The sequence below is a fragment of the Sinohyriopsis cumingii genome, chromosome 3 (assembly GCF_028554795.1).
Source record: "Sinohyriopsis cumingii isolate HCF-2022 chromosome 3, ASM2855479v2, whole genome shotgun sequence".
In the NCBI taxonomy this organism is placed as follows: Eukaryota; Metazoa; Mollusca; class Bivalvia; order Unionida; family Unionidae; genus Sinohyriopsis; species Sinohyriopsis cumingii.
This window is the reverse complement of record NC_142963.1, coordinates 41,469,736-41,484,832: the sequence shown is the minus strand read 5'-3', so window position 1 is coordinate 41,484,832 and position 15,097 is coordinate 41,469,736. Positions and strand designations below refer to the sequence as shown.

General features: G+C 33.8%; 1 protein-coding gene across 1 annotated transcript in view; it reads right to left on the bottom strand.

Annotated features, from left to right (window-relative positions):
- Window positions 1-504: 504 nt before the first annotated feature.
- The window catches only part of LOC149802750 (uncharacterized), a 248,263-nt gene continuing 233,670 nt past the window's right edge, over window positions 505-15,097 (bottom strand). The window contains exons 48-51 of the mRNA XM_089953826.1: window positions 7,205-7,321; window positions 6,276-6,416; window positions 2,466-2,631; window positions 505-766 (exon numbers count right to left, since the gene is read on the bottom strand). Coding sequence (XP_089809952.1) covers window positions 505-766; window positions 2,466-2,631; window positions 6,276-6,416; window positions 7,205-7,321 — 686 coding nt within the window. The remainder of the gene's footprint in view (window positions 767-2,465; window positions 2,632-6,275; window positions 6,417-7,204; window positions 7,322-15,097) is intronic.

The window sequence follows — 15,097 nt, the reverse complement described above, 5'->3', positions numbered from 1 at the left end:
TCTAATTGACTTGGAGCCAGTAACGTGACTGAAAAATGATTGGGAGTGTTGATTGAAGGGTAGTGCTGCAGTGAGTACCTGACTCACCAGCTAGTTCTTTCAAGTCTCAAGTCACAAAGCCTGCATTCAAAATGAGCACAAACAGACCAAAGAAGGGGCAGATGGTAGGACTGAGGGACAGCTGAAAATGCATACACTTGAGAAGAAACATTAATTTCTTTTTGCACATATGTGAGATATGTGATTCATAGCTGAGCACTATTGTATACACTAACAATTAAAAATCTTACATTTGGCCATCAGCTGTCGGAGTCTGACATCACCCACATCTCTAACATCAAATGACGAGTGATGTCAGAAACATGTTAGACGAGCCTTTGGAATTTTGTATCACCCTCAGTTGTGCACATGAGGATGAAACAATGTTTTAACAAAGAATGCTTCTGGTTATTTAACCAATCAAAACATAGCACAATAGTAAGTCTTATACTAAATGAAAATTTTTCAAAAAAAGATGTTCACATACCGAGATCCTAAGTTTGATGCCTGCAGCCCAACAACCTGGGCCCCATGCTTGATGGTGTCGACAATGAGGCTGTACTCTCTCCTGACACTGTCATAGTTGATAACAAGATTATGCCAGTTTCCATCATTTAGTTTAAGATTATACTTGAAAGGTATAGACAGATTTGTTGTCATGTTTTCCCGTAACAGCAGGCCAAAGTCATTCAGAACCAAAACAGGTACAACTGACTCAGTGGTCTCCCTGATAAAAATGATGAAAATATTTTGAATCTCACTATTAAATGTTTTTAAAAATTCAAATTTAAAAGAATGGCTATTAAAAATACAGGAAGGTAGCTTGAAGTCAGATATGTCTTCATAACAGGTTTGCATGTTTATCCAAATATCAAATTTATTGTTAAGTCAAGTTCACTTGCATGATGTGGTTTATACAACACAAAACAACATAACCTACACTCTACATGTGTTTCTAATCCAGCCTTGTGTTTCTCCGACCTTATTAAACATAGGAGTTGGGCTAATTATTAATGCAGAAAATTGCAAATTGCATATTCAAGGACAGATATGATACTATCAGTCAGTTAGCTCTCAAGAAATGGCAGCCTTTGAACCTAATCATGTCTTGAGATCCACCCAAGTATCTCAATGTCAAACTTGGAATGGTTGAATAGTTTCTGAGCTATCTTGCTTACATTAGACAGCATGGTGTGTGATGGAACAGACAGACATATGATGATTGGATGGACGGATAGATAGCACAAAGCCAGTAAGAAGCCTCCATTCATCAACTGACAAATGGGGTGGGATTGGCAAAGATATTTCAGAATGAAGAAAACTATTTCAAATATCATACAATCTAGAATCAAGACTGAGCAATTAATTACTTATTTGTGACTTAAAATATAAAGTACATTTTGTATCAGCTCATTGTATTGTACTTTTGATATGTATCTGGGTTCAAATATAACATTTTGGTACAGTGGATTGATTACATTCAACATTTGGAAAGAGTGCCAGCAGAACAAAACTTCCCCAAAATTTGGATGTTGTTGTTTTGGAGATTAATGCCATTTCTCAGTGCAAAAGATAGGCTATGCATGTGGAGGAAGAACCCAGGAAACCCTGTTAAGGACTCACAGTACTAATTCAACTCCAACAGTAAACATATGAAAACATTATCCTATTCAAAATTCAATAACTTAAAATTTCTGGGTGTTGATGATGAAACCTATAATTCTCCATGCACATCTAACCTTGATGCAAGCTTATGTGTGGAGAACACCATATGAGCTACAGCAATTTGTTTATCTACATGTGCATGAAACACATGTTATTGATTCTGCACTAAATGAATCAGGTGCTACTTTCATTATTGAGTACTCCTGAGTCAAGCCTGTAAAAATACTAAAATTGCATCAATATAATTTTGTCTATATTTTTAAAAAATGACATATAGGATAAGCTCTCAAAAGATATTTTTACTAAAATTTTAATTTTCATTATTAAACAATTATGGACCACCAAACCCATAAATACTCTATTATTTGTTCACCCATTTTTAGACCGGTTCACAGTTCTTCCATATAATTAATACCGTGTGTCCTTAAAGAACCAGTGACCCATGGGAAGCAACTGAAAAGCTTTATGACATACTCACATTGGCTAATCCCAAGACTAATGAACCCATGGAGAAATGTGGCATGGAAATTATTGGTGAAGAACAGTATTTTAGACCACTGAGCCATCTACCCTCCCCAAAAATGAATTTGAAAATATTACATATTATTGCCTTCAAACATGCCTCATAAAAATATGGAAAATTACACATGTAAAATAAATATTTGATTATAAACTTTAAAAAAGACCTAGTGTATTTATTTTTCCAATTATCAGCATATTGAAAACACAGATAAAGAAAAGTTAATAAAAAAATATCTCACCCTGACCAGAAAATAAAGAATTGCCCATTATCACCAGGGACAGCGTAACGAACCCATAAACTGACAGCCATCCCCGTGGTATTTCCAACTGGAATCGGGTAGGGAATGGTTGCCAGTCCATCTTTAGAAGGCATGTAAAAATACATGTCATAGTTGGTATCCAAGGCTGAAATGAAATTCAATCAATTAGTACCTATTACCTATGAATATATATTCATAAACAAGCCTAAGCAAAGTCAATGAAATCTGTAGAGTTGCATCAATCAGCTCTCCTTGACACCATTTTCAATTTTTAAAGTCTCCCTGATGCAAACACTCATACCCCTCTGGCCTGCACTCATTGGATATATGACATTTATAAAACACGCACCTAAATCATTGCATTCTAGTCAAATATAATATATGAAGTCTCAATATTTAAACTACATCCCATTTTTGCCCATTTCTCAACAAAAACGTTTTAATTTTTTAATACTGATTGAAAAATTTCAGTGATAAAATTTGCTTAGTACAACCATCACAACATTTCAAATGAGGTCTTATCTTATTAGAATGTAAAGAAAAGTTGGTAACAAGAAGAACAAGTCATCGAGATATGAGATATCACCACCCCTGTCACCCACCCTCATTCACTGTCACTCACTTCCCTTCCATGTCAGTCATTCCCTTCTCCTGTTACCCACTTAGGTAAAGACTTTTACTAAATGTAGCCAACAGTCATAAATAATGCTAAGCAAAATCAATGAAATCTCTTGAGTTGAATCAATCAGCTCTCCTTGACACCATTTGCAATTTTTAACCTTATACCTCTTACAGCATAGTTACAAAGTGCAGCGTGGAATAAATAGAACACCTGTTACCTATTTGACTACATACACATATGCCTGTCTGTTAACTGTTAAACAATGTAGTGTATGTTATGTTTAACAGCAATTTTAACCATTTTACATTTTTGTTATACATCTATTACGTGTGGAAAAATTTAAGAGTAAAGTCCCACTGTTATAGCTATGTAATTATTTTTCACGGAAGAATTTTGTATGTGCTTTAAAATCTTGAGAGAACTCATTCACCGTCAAGTCAGTGAGACCGCGTGTCCAACTGTAGCTGCCATTTCTCAAACTCGGAATTTACAAGTTTTTGTCATGGTCTACATCACTAAGTCATCTGAATTTGATTATTTATAAAAACTAATTGCTGCCTACATCAATATCAGAGCCTTTACATAAGTTATTGAAGCTTTCATAGTTGTGATTCTAATTGTGAAAACTTCGTAAGTACTGAATGAAATCAGCGACCTCCATTTTGGAGAGTGGAGATTACGAACCAGTTACTTTAAATAGCAGATATCGACCAGAGCATAAACAGTGACCATGTGATCTGGCGTAATTGTTATTCGCAGAAATAAATTTAGTATTTAATAGAGGGTTTTCCCCACAGGTGGCGCTTTGAAAACTGACTTAAAATGGCTTATGTTTACAGCAGACATCAAAAAGTGTTTCCATGTGAATGCGAATTGAGTAGACACGTTAAAAGGCGCTTCCATGCGAATGGACTAGAAGTGTCCAAAGGCGCTTGCATGAGATAAAGGGTTAAAGTATCCTTGATGCAAACACTCATACCTCTCTGGCCTACACTCATTAGATATGTGACATTTATAAAACACGCACCTAAATCAGTGCTTTCTAGTCAGATATAATATATGAAAAGTCTCAATATTTAAACTACATCCCATTTTTGCCCATTTCTCAACAAAAACTGTTTAATTTATTTAATACTTATTGAAAACTGTCAGTAATAAAGTTTACTTAGCACAACCACCACAACATTTCAAATGAGGTCTTATCTTTTTAGGATATAAGAATCTCGAGATATGAGATATCACCTCCCCTGTCACCCACTCTCATCCATTGTCACTCACTTCCCTCCCATATCAGCCACTCCTTTCCCCTATCCCCCACTTACATAAAAGGTTTCACAAAATGTACCCAACAGTCCTGTACTTTGAATTTATCTACTACTTATCCTATACTTTGTTTCTAAGTGTGTGTGATTTGGATTTTTAATGTAGCTTTAACAATTTTTCAGTCATATCGCTACAGTGTCTGCAGTGTGACAGTTTATAGTGATGTCTAGCACTGGGGCATCATGCTGCAGACATGTAGCATGATGTCCCACTCAGTCACATTATCCTGACACCAGGCCGACCAGTCCTAACACTAACCTCTTAATGCTAAGCACCAATCAAGGCAGCTGTAAGTACCATTTTTATAAGTTTTTGGTATGACTCAGCTGGGGATCAAACCCACAACCTCCCACATCCAAGGCAGACACCCTAACCACTAGGCCATCAGAGCAGTTACTTTGTTTCTAAGGTAACATAATAAATATGTAATGCAGAAAACTCCATCATCAAAGGCACCTTTCTGTGCAACTTGCTTGACATGTGGATTAAGCTTCACTAAAATATCTATATAATATATATATCTCACGTTTTATACACCAAAGAGACAGAAAAAAAGAAAGAACAAAAACAAAACAAAATCATCACAAGTTTTGGCTCCGAAATGAACGTCTGAATGGTAAATGGATGAAAAACAAACGAAAAAAATCATTAAATATTGAAACTAAAGAAAATTATAAGTTGGATGTGTGTACCAAATTGTACTCAGATACTGTAAACGATTTCCAAATTTTGACCCAAAACAAAAGTGTGGAGGATAATGGATGGAATGATATACCAGAGGACAGAAGTGGACAAAATACTATAACTATTAAAACTGTAAAAAGCAAATGACACTTATAAACCTGGAGTTTAATATGTGGAAAAGATTGCAAGAGAATATGCTCTGGAAATGAAATTATGAATGACAGACAGATGAATAAACAGGTGAATTGATCCCAGTGTTACAAGTACATGTATTGAAAATGAAGAACAGCAAAGAGTATTTCTACACCACTGGCCCAATAAATGGACCAACTTTTACTGAGACAACAAATGGTTTTGAAATTCCCCCCATATGCACACACACCAATTTCTGGATGACTGATGGATGGGTGAATGAACACAGACATTACAAATGTTGAAAATGAATAGCATATACAGTACATCTGAACCACTAGTACAGCACGTATAACAAGTTTCACTGAGTTATCTTGAATGCATTCAGGTTCTGCTCAAGAAAAGAAAGCAGAATGATGGATGGATGAAAAAAAGAACTGATGAAAACAATTAAACAAAATACTTAAACTGAAGAATTTGGGACATTGACCAATTATGTAGGCCAAGTTTTAGAGATACACTGAATGATTTCACACTTTGTCTCCAGAAATGAAAATGTTTATTGACAAATTGACAAAGAGAGCTAAAAATAGCTATATCCCTCATCCCATTCTACATTTTGGGAGTGGATAATAATGTGGATGTTAGCTGTAGAGATGCATAATAAAACATAGCAAGTATAGATAATCTATTCAAGGAAATATTTTTCATCCATATGCATAAAATGTTCCACATCCGCCAAGTTTACTGGGGAAAACAGTAATAGCAGAGACAAATTGCATGAATATGTGGTGTACGAATCCATACACCAGTTTGCAGTTTTGCACTAAACATGACCAGTTCCATCTCAATTATTTTAAAAGAAAACAAAACAACCACACTTAAATTGTTTACTTTCAATGTAATAATGCTTTATTTTCAGACATCCACATTATTCTGATGGGCATGCACAGCACAGAACAATAAACTGGTTTATTGAAAGTATTCCAGTTTGCTTTTTTACAACCATGTGAAATAAAGATAATTACTTCTATTGCACTGTTCTCCTGTCTTTCCCAAGGGACATCTACAGTAATACTGGCCAATGTCATCAATACAAGTGGCATTCAATGGACATGGGCTACTGGCACAGTCATCAAAGTTCCTCTCGCAGTTTGCACCAACATATCCTAAAAGGGAATATCATACAATGGTTTAAATATCCATAACTGTCAAGAAACTCTTGCCATTAAAATGCCACCTTCTTATTCACATGTACAATGAAGTCATGCAAATCAACTGTAAACCATTCAAACAAATTTTTGTCTGCAATTGTTAAAACATATTTTTGCAATTTGGCGTTATGTAAGAAATTTTTGAAAAATGGACATGATAAAAGTCTGGAATTCTATTAAGTAGAAAAGAAATCCAGACAAATTATTTTTGTGGCAAAATTCTGAAAAATACATAAGATCAAACTCAGATACTATTGTGACAAATAACTGTACAAAATTGGTGACTTGGAAGTTTTATGTTAAACAGTAGTATAACATGTGTAAATGAGTGATCATGGTTTCCAATTTTGCTAAAATAAAATCTGGCCTCTTTTTCTCCAACTTAAAGTGTGTTGTAAATTAATATAATCTATAAACAGAAATGAAATGTCAGAAGACTTTGTCATATCATAACAATACCTTTTTCCCATATTTATCTATTTAAACTGATTGCTTGTGACCTATCATTGCCATAGTGTGTATTCTGCTAACATTCCAAGAAGTACCTTCCTTGCGCTTTTCTTCAAACAGTGAAAGATAAAAATCCCAACTGTAAAGACAATGAGTACATTGTTATTGAAAACACTGAGGTATATGTTGCACCTAGGTTTCATAGGAAAGACATTTAAGACTCAGGCAAATTTCTGAATCTGCAGACTTTACTTTTAGGACTTTTGCAAGTGTTTAGAAACTGTACAACTTACCTTTAGGACATGTACATCCATAACCAGTCTGTGTGGTGTAACAGGTTCCTCCATTCTGACAATAATTAGTCTTCCCACAAAGGTCTGTCAGCACATGGCAACCATCACCCATGAATCCTGAAGTGGATAGATGTGTTAAGATTTTACATGGTAAACCAAGACATTAGGAAGAAGATTTTCTTTCCTTTAAATCTAACCCAAAGAAAGAATGTAACTAATTTCTTGGACAGGATTTCACCAGTCATTTGGAATTTTAATAAAACATTTCTGTCAATTTACCCCCACAGATATATTTAGAGGGTGGTTAGGAGTACAACATGAAACCATTGAATTGAATGTGAATAACATTTTGAGCAGTATATTGCTAGGTTTCTCATTTCTGCATGATTCTGAAGTTTTCCACTTTTGGACTGACACACTACGACTGGGGCATTTTCCAGTATATGTTAATCAGTTGGGTTTCACATTCTGTAACAATGTATTTTAATGTCAGTCTTGAGTTCTCATTCAAAAAATGAAAAAGAATAATGCCATACCAACTCTGAGCCATTGTAGTTTTAAATCATTGTGCGCAAAATGGGACAGAAGGGTGTGTACTCATCACATCAACATTTGAATGAATATGATCCTATATCCAAGAATACACAATAAACTTATGCAAGGTGAACTCTGAGTGAAGAGCAAATACCCATTCTAATTTGTAATAGGGATTGCTCCTGAACTGAACATAGTCCTGTTAATCGCACATTATGCAGGTCCTGCCAAATGTTTAATAGTTTCTGTGTAGGTTCTGGTAAGAAAATGACTGACTGGAGATTATTAACAACTGGGTCTCAATGACATATGGACATTTGGTCAAGGTATGCTGTTCTAAACTAAATTTACTTTGCAAGAAACATTTTTTTATCATCAGACTTACCAACACCTTGATCTTTGACCTTCAGACCCCAGAATCATAAATTTCTGTATTACCCCAAGAGTGAAAGCATTCACAAACTTTGGTCATAGAAAGCGAGAACAATAATTATTCTGCAAAACCCGTTCTCTTCTAGCCACAATGACACTTACCTTTGACCTTTTGACCTTTAAATAAGCAAGTCTTTCTTACCTTAAGTACAAGACCTTCATAACTCTCATGAAAGGTGCATGGTCTGGAACTAATGTTACTATGCAAAAACCGTTATTCTTCATACAGACCATGGTCATGATTTTTTACAATGCGACCCAGGAATCAATAGCCATTTGTCTTCCCCCAGCAAGCCATCTACTTAGTGGTTCCCAACCCCCAGGTCATGACCCAATAAGGGTACAAACTATTTTGTAGGGTTGTGACAAAAAAAGGTTGGAAACAACTGCTGTAGATGTTGGAGAACTGGAGATATTGTGTGGAAACAAAATAGGTAACAGGAAGACTGATAACATTATAACACAATATGATTCATCTTAAAGCAGGCATATAAAAACAAGATAACTATGAATTTGCTATTTCTGTGTGGTTATTACAGATTCTGCTTCCTCATTTTAGCATGGTTGGATAACTTATGAACACACCTATGATCTGGGAGCAGGTGTGGAACCCACATTTAATTTAAAACATTACATCAAATAGGACCCTATGTACTGAATGTGAATAAAACTGCAATAAAAATATTGGTCAATTAAATCTTTTTCTATTTAAACCTTTAAAACAGCTGTCAGAGCCCATAAATTTAATTAAACATTATGAAATTTGCAACTTTTAATAGCATGTCACATTTTCTTACATTTTATTTTTTAAAATAAATCTCAGTACACTGTAAACAATAAATAAAGAAATACTGATCAGTTAAAATATTAATAATGCCTACTGATGTTAACACTATAAGAAATAAGTACCAATTAAATAAGTCTTGTTGTGTGAAATTCTTGTGTCTTATTTTATTTTTAAATTTGGTTATTAAGTGTAATCATCAAAAATGCATATGCCTTCATATATTCAAAGAAAAGACAACGAACAGTCACAGCAAAGCCTACAAGTGTCTCTATGACAACCTACATGCCAACTATGCTTTTATCTCTGACATGTGGAAGTGTATTATCATGATAATTATATCATTTTGTATCAACTCAAGTAAAAGGCCTACATGCAACAAAAAGAGTTAAAGAACATGAGAATTGTAGCATTCTGTTGTTTTCAAGTTAGCTCATTTCAGTTGATCACAGACTAAGTATAAGTCTGTGACATCATTAAATATCTAACACTAATTAGAGTTTTACCCTACTCATTTATAAATGGGATCAGGAATAACAACAGAGTCAAGCAATATGTGTCATCTGTAGATAAAAAAGGTTGTTTCAGATAGGATTCATTATAAAGAAGCAAGTTTGACAGTTTCTAGTGAATTTAACATTCCTGAAGATGCCCAAGTAGGCTTGCTCATTAATGAGCAGAAATTTCACTATTGCTTGCGATGAAATAAGAGCATGACTATTATAGTAACAGAAGAATCTGAAACATTGAATTTCACTATATTGACTACACTATGTTTCTAATAAAACCATAGCACTTCAAAAGAACTGACACTCGAATGGGTCTAAAGAATTTCAAAGGAATTCAAGATAAAACCATTTCTTTCATTTAACTGTCAAATACTGAAACCATCTCTGATATTTTTCAGTAATCACAAGAGTTTCAAATTAGTTACTGTGGGACATGTATTGATTGTCAGTTTGGCACCACTTTCAAGGTGAACATTAGAAATCTTCTGATTAAAACCTCATGCTATAATGATCATCCATTCATGGGGAGTAGTGACAAGTTGTCACGGCATCAGTATTGGATGCACAACTGGTACCATTTTCATTTAGGACCAACTATGTATTAAAACAGGTCTACTGTTGAATAATCCATGTTGATATCTGGAAAGGAGTAGATATACAATGTTCTAAAGATATGACTTTCCATTCAGGAGTAATAGAAAGATTTACTGTACATAATATTAGCATCATTTTAATTTATGATAAACTGGACATCATAAGTATTCTGGTGAATACTCAACCTCAATTTTTCAGTCATATCACTACGATGTCTGCAATCTGGAAGTTTATAGTGATGTCTAGCACTGGGACATCATGCCGCAGACATGTAGCATGATGTCCCACCCAGTCACATTATTCTGACACCAGGCCAACCAGTCCTAATACTAACCTCCTTATGCTGAACGCCAAACGAGGCAGCTGGTATAACACAGTCGAGGATCGAATCCACGACCTCCCACATCCGAGGTGGATGCTCTAACCACTAGGCCACTGGAGCAGTCAACCTTAATATGATCTTCTCCTCAAGCAGAGTTGTGATAAAAGATGGCATCAATTTTATTTATGACCAGCTAGAAAGTCTTCTTGGTGTCTTCACTCAGAATATAATATTTTTATCATTTGAATCCATTTTAGTACATGTATCAAGTTTGCGCTATTAGCTTATGTAAAATGCCATTGTTATCTCTGTTGTGACATGTTCTGTACTGACAACAAGTGGACAAAATAGGCAAAGTAATCAATAATTGATAAATGCTAGATTATAAGGAATGTTGAGGTTCAGAGCTTGATAAGAGCACAAAATACACATAGGCATGAATCTACATCACCAGAGATGAGTAAGTAATAAGGTTTTTCTTGGCACAGACAAAATTTAGAGAACAAGTGGTCTATCTGAGCCATGCTTTTGTCTGGTTGGTGCCCTTACATCTACTTTGAAATGTAGTTGACTATAGACTATATAATTAATGCCGTCACTGTTATGGACTCTCAGATCATGTGTATTTGAATAAAAATTATTCAAACAGTCATTACATTTCTACTGATTTAGGATAGTCTGACAGAAAAATTAACCACAAAGGCAAGGTGATGGTGTAACTATTGACAACAATGCTTAACAATATGTTCCTAGTACAAATGACCTATTAATAAGTTGATTCATCACAAAATATTTTCATTACCGTTACATATTAAAAACGGAACTGGGGAAGATAATGCTTGTTTACATTTCTCCAACATTTGTTGAGATTACACTTTATTGATATTACACTTTGAAAACAATGTGCTGATTTAGCTGGATGCAAGACTGGTCTTCTTATCTTCAACATCAGAAAAGATATCTATGTAGAGGGCAGTAAGAATTAAACAATCTACTAAACAATCTAGTAAACAATCTAAGCAATTTGATTGCCTGAGCACAGAGATTGACTACAAAACTCTTTTAGGACAAGCACCCAAATCCCCCATGTAGCAACTGTAGCCAACTCAATAAATTTAACTCAGTTCATTTACAACTTAATTACAAACTATTTTGTGGATGCTGAAAATTCTGTTTTCCCTGACTCTGATCAAATTTTATTTGCAAAATTAAAGGTTTTTCCCATATGAGAACAAACCTGTTCTTTTTCCAATTTCCTGTTAGTATGGGAAATCTCCTCACAATAACATGATGATTCTGTACTCATGAGATTTGTGATTGAAATCAAAGAACCTTGTAATTGAAAACATTGAAGGAAACAAGCAGGACCTGATGAACTAGTTCAGCTATAATGAACAATGATCAAACAAATGCTGCATAACTACAGGAAGTGTACTCCACATGCTAAATGATCATTCTTGGGATTTAAACTAAACGGAGCTTATATGGATATAAATATTGTGAAATTGGTATCTAAAATATACTATATATCTTTTAAATTTAAGGAGTATAGTATGTATTTTGAATAATTTCCATTTACTATTTTCTCTTTGACAAAGCTTTATGAAGGCAATAAGGTATGTCAAGCAAAATAACACGGAGAAGGGGGCAAGATCTTTCTCGTATCAGGGAATATGGCTGTATGATTAAATAGAGAAAAAAATCTCCTGTGATAAACACTTGTATCTTGACAATTTTTGTTAGCTTTCTATAATATAATTAACGAGTTAAGAACATTTATTAGTAATATCCACGAATTTGAGTAAAGATTACACAACAGAAATTCATGTATCAATCACATCTTATTAAAAAATACAGGAATAAAAAACAGGAATAAAAAATGGTAGTCCTCAGTTGGATCTATATCCTACTGTCAAACAACAAGTGTAACTAAACAATTCATTATGATATTTATTTATTGTTGCCAACATTGAAGGACATGATTCCCATGTTTTTCTAAAGATAAATTTCCAGGTCATTTCAAGGGTTTTTACGGGATGAAATTATTTTTTTCAAGGTTCACATATGACCATTACTGAATGGAATTAAAATACATTTTAGATTAAAAAATAACCATTTTTAAATCTAAAGATGTTTCTCTTTCAAGACTCTCTAAAACATCTAAGTCAGAAAAGATGATATGCACAAAACCAAAAATGTATCACACGAAACAAATTTGACTATATACCTATAATTTGGCATGTGGTCAATTCAATGTGCATAATACAAATTTTAACTTTACTTTGCCACCATGCTTTATGTTGCTAAGTGGAAACAACATAATGAACATGTTTTGTTTCCTTTTGAACCTTTAATTCTAATGAATATATATATATATATATATATATATATATATATATATATATATATATATATATATATATATATATCATATGAATTAAACATTTACTATCACAGTATGAAAAGAATAAAAACAATAGAAGCAAAGTATTATAGTCTTATCTTGTGATGAAAAAGTTTAACCCTGAATTTATCTGTGCCAATAAAATCCCAAACAAGATTTTTGAAACAACCTAAACTCCTGAAGACGATTTGATTAAACATCATTCACTTTTTTATAAAAACATATACAAAAGGGTTTATTTAAATTTTGACAAAAGACTTAAAAAATTATATACTGTATTATTGCACATAAACAAGGACCGACGTTTCTTTAAAGATCAACTTGACTTCTTGTAATTCAATAAACCAGTCACCAAACCTTTATTGATACAGGGGCTAGTATAGTTTTTAATATATATAATACAAGGGACGACAATTTCCAATTTCTCCAGCATTATATTAAGATCTGAAACCAATGCTTCAAGCTACATGCCACTGTGTAATAGTTTCACACCAGCATTCAGCTCAGAGATTCGACATTTTGGAGATAATTTTTGGCTTACAATGAATAGCAGTCCATTTTCTAATCTGGGTTTCCTCCAAATGTTTCACCCCATTTTTCACATTTGGACATTAAAGTTTGGGTGTGGGGACAGAGCAATTGAGCAATTGCATATAGAAAATTTAGAATTTAGAATTTGCTGCCACTGTGCAGTAGTGGCATGTGGTAGTCACTTACCAGCAGGCCTATAAAATTTAAACAATGTTGGAATGACTTATACCTGCATGAAATCAATAGGAAAATGATTTTCTCAGAAATGGCAAGTATTATAATCGTTATGTCTTTAATTTACTGAGAGACCAGACAAAACTACAGCATAGATGAAACCTGACATTGTAGTTGTCATTTGCATTACTAGTCACATGACTTCACAAATCTCAAACAACTACATCGAAAGTGCCATAATCATGTGATATCAACAACAAACTCCATTTTAATGTTGTTGTACAAAAACTAAATTATATTACATGAAAGTCTGATACATTTTGTAAAAGCCAGAAAGAACATATATTTCTCAATGTATTTGTTTAGAGAATGACAGAAACCAGTCACTATCGCACAATCTGGCCAGTCAGATTCATAAAGCAGAAAGCACATAACATGGTAATCATGTGATACAACAAAACCCCAATAGTTGTTCACGGAATATATATATATATATATATATATATATATATATATATATAGAGAGAGAGAGAGAGAGAGAGAGAATTTTGTGTTCTTTCTTTTTTGTATTCTTATTACAACCAGTATACAAATTTCATTTAATGTTGTTTTTTCTACAACATTTGAAAATGTGGGTTGTGAGATTTGTGTACTCGTGTGACTAGCAATGCAAATCTGAGTACCAGGTCAAATTTCATGAATGCTGTAGTTTTATCTTGTCTTTCAGCAGATTAATGACATTTAATACTCTCAATTTCTGAGAAAATATATCATTTTCGTATTGATTACATGCAGGTATGACTTGATTTAACAAAGAATTCAACAATGTCCATCTGGTAAGTGACTAAGCTTTGTCCCCACCATGTTGGCCTCTTCTGATGCTAGACTGGTTTTTATACCTTCCATGTAAGGAAAAATATGGATATTCGAGATAACTGTGGAAAATAAATCTACTAGGTGAATCTAATGCACTGAACATTTGGATTGACTTAACAAATTTGTTTAGGGCAAGCACCCAAACGATACATTCTGGTCAGAACTCAATAAATTTAACTCAGGGTCAGTTCAGTTATGACTCAATTACATAATTGTTTCGGGCATCAAGTAGTGGAGAAATTTCCCGACTTTCATTTCATCAACATTTTCAAAATTCAAGGACTATTCATGGTTGGGAAACAAATTATCATTTCTCACAACTTTTTTCCGATTTCCTGGTAGCGTGGGAACCCTGGAAGAAGCAACCAAATGCATGTTTGTTAATGTTGCAGGAGCATTAAAGCTGAAATAAATGTAGAATAAAAATATGGGTTGGAAGTGGCAGCTTGTCAACATGAATGATTAGGAAACTAAGAATTTGTTAAGTTGGAACCTACGGCTTCTCTCGATATATACATTGTTTTACATTTTGCTGTCAACATAAGCATGACAAATTTAGTAGTAACAAAAAAGTCATGGGACTTTACTCTCTTGTCAACACAGGCAGTTTATCAACACAGTCAACATATATACAAGTGTATATGTATTGGTGAGGCATAGAGAAATCCCAACCAAGGAGTGATGAGGTCAAATCTATACATATTTGGCAAAATGTTCACTGAAAATCCTTAAC